The 6,209-nt window shown below is 49.6% G+C and overlaps 1 protein-coding gene across 1 annotated transcript; it reads right to left on the bottom strand.

Annotated features, from left to right (window-relative positions):
• Nucleotides 1-4,116: 4,116 nt before the first annotated feature.
• On the bottom strand, nt 4,117-5,727 carry LOC128993165 (matrix metalloproteinase-25-like). The gene has a single exon (XM_054416926.1). It carries the CDS (start codon nt 5,725-5,727, stop codon nt 4,117-4,119), a length of 1,611 nt encoding a protein of 536 aa, XP_054272901.1.
• Between the last annotated feature and the right edge of the window lie 482 nt (nt 5,728-6,209).

A 6,209-nucleotide genomic window follows, 5' to 3' on the forward strand; every position in this document is an offset into this window, starting at 1 on the left:
GCTGTTTAAGTATTTGTTATCGTTTGCTGTAATACAGCTGTAAATATTTGTAACATGTTTTCATATACCTATTGTCAGTTTTGTAATGTCTTGTAAAGTAAAGAAAGAAAATATGAAAAAATCAAGTTTATTCGTAGGGAGTTCTCCCTGCGAATAAACTTGATATTTTTTAAAAAATACAATATCAATACATCGGGATACCGATCCTGGAATTGGTAAAACTAGAAAATCGGGATCCCGAACGTACGAGGAATAACCAGTGGTTCATAGTTAAATGACATATTCGAGATCGGCCTCGGTGAATGTCGTGATTATGTATTATATGACAACTAGTAGGTCAATATATTATCCTAATGCAATAAAGAGTTATTTATTTACCCACTCGTCTATTTATATTACCAAGAATTGTATCGGGTTTCCGATACTTCTTAAGGTACAAAAAAAAAAAAAGGAAAACACATAATTTTATAATATCATTTATTCTATTATCTTATTTAAATAAAAATATATATATGTATAATATTGCGATATTCTCTAGACAAATGCGATATTTTTGACAACTTGACTTTTTACTGTTCAGACGTGTGTGGTTTACAAGGTTGTATTGTCATTATTGTAAGAGACGTTTCCTAGTCATGAATAAAGACAGAGAAGTCGTCGAACAACTACTGGATGTGTTGGATGAAAGCGGTGAGAAATTCATAGGACCCACCGTACATGTGGAAGCGAGGAGATGTAAATACCCAGGCGCCTGGGTCCATACACTTCGTCGCTACACGCAGTTAGCAAACGACCCCACCAACAAGTTGTCACTTTACGTACAGTTCTATCTAGACCTCTGTGTTACTATTCTGTGCAAGAGGATATTGACATCGGACTTGCATTTTATATCGTCAGGAGCTTTAGAAACTGACAATAGCCGGGAAACCACCGATATGATCATTATACACGAAATCATGTTCAAAGAGACGATTTCTCGCATGTTATCGTGCGTGTGCGAGTGTGTTCTAAAACGTCCGCCGGTGACCGGCGGCGTTGCTACTGAACAAACCGCCAAACTGTACGCAAGTATCGCTTCTCTGTTGAAAGAGCGGTTTTACAAAAACCCAGAGACCGGTAACTACCATGCGAGAAACGAAATTGACCTGGAAAAGACCGTTCACGACATTGTAGACAACTGGTTGATACACGAAGCGTTACCAAATATAATCTCAATATCAAAAACGGGAACGGACACCGCTATCCTCCCACAGTTGGTGAAAACTCGTGTACTCAGTGACGACCCGTCCTTTTTCGCGGTGGCCCACTGCTATTGGTTGTGGCTACACCTCACGGCGGCCGGCGTTCAAACCATGAAAACCGAAAACAACTTCCTGGCGCTGTTCTACGCTTTCGACCTTTTCATATTTTGCGATCACTGTTCGTCACATTTCGAACACCACAGGCCGGTATTTTACACCAGAGACCCGTATACGGGCTCTGTATCCACGACGTACACAGCGGCAGAGCTAGTTTTCAGCTTACACAATTGCGTAAACAAAACTACTCGCAAGGAAATTTTGCCGGCTGCCATCATTTCGGACTACAGAGCGTATTGGGAACGATGTAGTCTGTTGGACGCTGGTTATTGAACTACAAAAAGAAAAAAAAACACATTTTATGTACCCAAGAAAATCGATAATTTATTCACATTAAACAAAACAGAACAGTACACAATACAGGATCATTCGGACAGTATAATTCCTTTGATCGACGAGGTCCTCTTAAATCTGGAAACGGCCACGTAGATGTCGTTGATTTTGGTCGACAGCAGGTCGACAAAACAGTCCGACACTATAGTGTTACCCTGCATCTGGTATATGTTTTCGCACACCATCGGCACTAGAGGTAGCATGTATGCCATTTGTTGTTGGAAGTCATCAGTCGCAGTGTAGAGTCTGTTTTGTGTCATACCCGGGCTCACGAACAAAAAATGGTCTGTCTGTCTCTGTAACGTCTTCAGGTAGACACCGTCGAGAGACCCGTCGCGGTCGTTGAACCGAATGCCAGTCAAAAGCACCAGTTCGCCGTTGCTGACCACAGGTGTGTTCGTAGATGTCGATTTCAACGTTTTCGTCATTCTGTATGGCACACCGACCACCAGGGTCTGTTGAACGGGACTGTTGTCGGTGACCGGTATGGAAACGCAAAGTCTGTTCAAGAACCTCTCGACACTGGAAAACTCGGCATCACGTTGTCGTACAGTCGGTGACATTTTCATTCGCTTCGGTTCACATTCCTCGTCGGTGCGGTCGCCCTGAGGCGGTTTCTGGTACCTCTTTCTTAACTCCATATGGACTCCGTTGTACAGTGTTTTTAGGAAGGTGTCCGAAAGTATGTTGCACTTGTTGTTTTTTTTCACCATGAAAACGGGGTACGAGTTTTCTGCGAACGCCGAAGCTTTCGCATACACGTACTTTAGTAGTGTATCTCCCCCCTCGGTCCGGTTATGTGCATCGAAAATCTCTCCGTACATGTCGGTGTAGAACTTGATGAAAGGAGACATGTCCACGATGGGCGGGTCGGTCCAATCTGTCTGCACGGCAATCGTGTCACGGTCGTCGCCGTCGCCCAGGTGTCGGTCCTCACTCTCTATTTCGGTGGCGCAGGCGTCTTCGTCTGTAGGATCCTCTTTGGTTTCGTGCGGACTGGTAATAGCGCTCGGATCGAACACCAATCGACCCGCCTTGCAGGCTTGGCCAAACTTGGCACAGCGGTACAAACGGATGGCGCGGGATCGTCCGAACGCCACCATCCTGCGTTCCACCGCCTTGACGGACGTGTCGTTCTGGCAGGCGGTTCTCAGATAAACCACCATTCTCGCCAACCTTGAATCGTCACGGCAACGTTGCGATCCCACCATATGGTATTCAAAAGGCTCTTGTCGCATCCGTTTGTTCAGTTCCCCCCTGACATCTGACACGTAGTAGCAGTTGTCTGTAGTCGCCGCGCCGAAAGGCGCCACCTCACCGCACTTGTCCGCGTAGTTCTTGTCACTGCACTCGTCCCAGTTGATCGGGCCGAGTTGGAATCGGTCACCACCCATGATCAGCACCGTCGGCGCAGAGAACAGGAGTTCGACACAGTGCAGCATCTTGTGCAAAAGCGGTGGCGATATCATGGTGTACTCGTCCAGCAACACCACAACATTCCTGTCGCCGTTCTTGATCCTGTCGGCCGCGAACAACGTATCCGGTATGTTCATTTTCCACTGTAGCGCCTTCCTGGTGTTCGTTTCACGCGCCTCGTCACGTCCACAGACATTGTACACAAGTTTCTCTACCGAACACGCGTAGCGACCACCGACGGAACGCGAAACCATCCAGAAGTCGTTGGAATAACAACACTTCGACATGTCCGTGACCGGCCGTGGTCGGACCGGTTCACCTTTGTCCAACTCGTTGTACAGAAAGTCCTGTAGTCGTTTGTTCTGTTTTGTCACGTACAACACGTGAGTGTTTTCCGGCGAATGGTTCATGACGTAAGCCATGAGACGAGTCTTGCCGCACCCGCCGAGACCTTCCACGATGACAGATCGGAAGAACTTGCCGTCTTTCCGGTACGCGTCCACTTCTTTTTCCACAGTTTCTACAAAGTCCCGTTGTTGGTCGGACAGAGTGCTCCATATTGGTTCGCATCTGTGAGCCAGTACGAACGGCGCAGGCCCCACCACCGTGTTCGGTTCCGTGTTCTCATTAAAGTCACACTGATGGTACAGATCCATACCGTCGCCGTCACTGTCGTAGGGGTCTGTCTCACCGGTGGCGTGTTGAAATTCGACTGCAACGTTGGGGACGTTCAAACTCGGATGCGGTTTCGGTGGTACGAAAGTCGTCACCGACGAATCGAACGGCTCTCCGTCGGATCTGCAGAAACGATATCCTTCTACCATCAGGTCGTACATGGCTTCGTCCGATGTCATGATTGCGATCTATCTGACTGAAATCGGTACGCGTGTCTGTCCTTGTAGGTCGGCCACTTGTCGAGACGAGTTAAACGACAGCAAAGTTCGATACTAAGGAAAAATTTTAAAACATGAGGAAGGGGGGGGGGGAAGGGATAGAGATTTTATTACAATCACATAGAATTTGGAAGAATACACTGCGCGACTAGCACGCTAAAACCCGTCAACAGACACGGGCCGATTCCACCATCGCTTGCCACGATCCCTTCAGACACCACCTGTCGGGCTCTCATCTCCTGCCTTCGTGCCTCCTCACAACGGGGGAACATATTACCGAGTACCTGTTTGAACGACAAAGGTCTACCCGACCCGGTGTCAACTTCCCAATACCAATTGTTCTTCACGAAGTACCCCTTCTGGTCACGGGTTAAGACGGCGTCGTAGCCGTCATCCGACATGCCCGGCCAGCGTTTGGCAATACGACCCATGTATTCCGCCCTCGCCCTCGGAGCGAGACCCAGTTTCCAATAGTGTCTTCCGGAAACGACGTACGTTTCTCCGGCTCGCCAACCGAACACGGTGTCCACGGGTGTGCGGGAAAAGATGCCGAGATCAGAACTCAAGGTGGCGCGCCGGCGGAGGAGCTCGTAGGGGTACAGTTGGTATTCAAACAGCTCGTTATCGACTATTATCAACATCGCTTTCGTGTAAACGTCGAAATGAATGGCCCGCGCTGGCCTGTCTTTTGGAATATCTCGGAAATGGTCCGACAGTGTCTCTTCACCCACGTAATGGCTGCCGTACCAACGTCTGACCTTTCCGCGTTTCAAGACGAAAAGCTCACCACCGATGTAAGTCATATCGTCGTACGGCCCGTACGAATTGACACAAACATGTTGGACCGTCTCCGACCCAGTTCCCTTCCCGGCAGGTTCACTAATACCGTCACCTGCGACATACTGGGGTCTGTATAAATCATAGAAATTAGCCACGTCTTCCACAGGTAGGTGGGGTGTGTCTCTGTCCACGGCCACCGTCGAATACCAGGGAAACATAACGGAGTGGGGGTTGTCGCTGTGGTGCAGCCCGACGGCGTGCCCGATCTCGTGTACAGCGACGTGAAAAAGACTGACACCACCGTCGCCAGTCCCATCTGTCCATGTTTCGTCCGAGTCGAAGTGGATGTCGCTGTCGTTTTCGTCAGCGTCGTGAGGGTAAAACGCGTGCGCTAACACACCGCCCTCACCATCGAAACTGTACCCGCAACCGTGGTCCCGTCGAGCGAACACCACGCGTATCAGGCACTCGCCGGTGGCCGCCTGCACGAACGAAGCGCCCGTTCCGACGGACCAGGTTCGGAAAGCCTTCTGTAGTTCAGACGATACGTTTGTCCGTGATGGCCGACGCGATCTGTACTGATCCCAACACCAGGTTATGCGCCCGATGTCGATCTTTCCGCGGACGGCCGGGGATCGTCCCACACGCCGCCCATCGGTTTCCATAACGTCGGGTAGCCCACACCTCGGTGACCGCATGACGCGCTGAGTCGCCTCGTCTAACGTGCCGGTCACGTTTATATCCGCGAACGCCTGCAATTTCGATAAAGCCTCTTCAGCAAAGTTCAAACGCATGTCCGAACGACCGCCACTACCGTTAAGGTAGCCGTATCGGCGCAGATAATCCATCACTTTACGTTGCACTTGTTGATCTTGTGTTTCTCGTGATGTTGCTGGTTTCAGCAACAGGTCAGCGGCCGAACGCAAAATTGAGCCGAGATGATCCATCACTTCAAGTTGATCTTGTGTTTCTCGTGAAACCGGCAACGGGTTAACGGCCGAAAACAAAAACGCGCCGGTTAAAACGACGAAAAATGATCCGGTGACCATGATCACGACAGTGCTGAACACTACTTATATAAGCAATGCGATGTCTTTCTTCGATCCTGACACTATATACCCCCCCGGACGTTTGGAAACGGCCGATCGACCACCGATGAGGGTCGACGTGATAAAAGCCACCGACTCCAACAGAGGGTTTCGCCTGTTCGACAACACCGTGTTTGTTGTGCGCGACGTGGCCTCGGAAGAACTGTTTCTTGAGCGTATCCGCATGGCACGCGCCGTGTTCCAAACGGTGGTGGCACCGCACATGGACAGTTCCGTATTCGAGCTGGCGAGAAAGCTGGTGCTCGCTACGAAAATCTGCCTGTCACGATATTTCAACGCGCAATCATTGGCCAGAACCGACAGACCTTTCGTCGTCAAGG

This window comes from Macrosteles quadrilineatus, unplaced genomic scaffold (genome assembly GCF_028750875.1).
Source record: "Macrosteles quadrilineatus isolate MER2022 unplaced genomic scaffold, UCM_ALF_1.0 Scaffold_4__1_contigs__length_99947679, whole genome shotgun sequence".
In the NCBI taxonomy this organism is placed as follows: domain Eukaryota; kingdom Metazoa; phylum Arthropoda; class Insecta; order Hemiptera; family Cicadellidae; genus Macrosteles; species Macrosteles quadrilineatus.

Bases quoted from the DNA above. Each gene is read 5' to 3' on its own strand.
- LOC128993165 (XM_054416926.1), bottom strand. From the start codon at position 5,727: ATGGATCATCTCGGCTCAATTTTGCGTTCGGCCGCTGACCTGTTGCTG.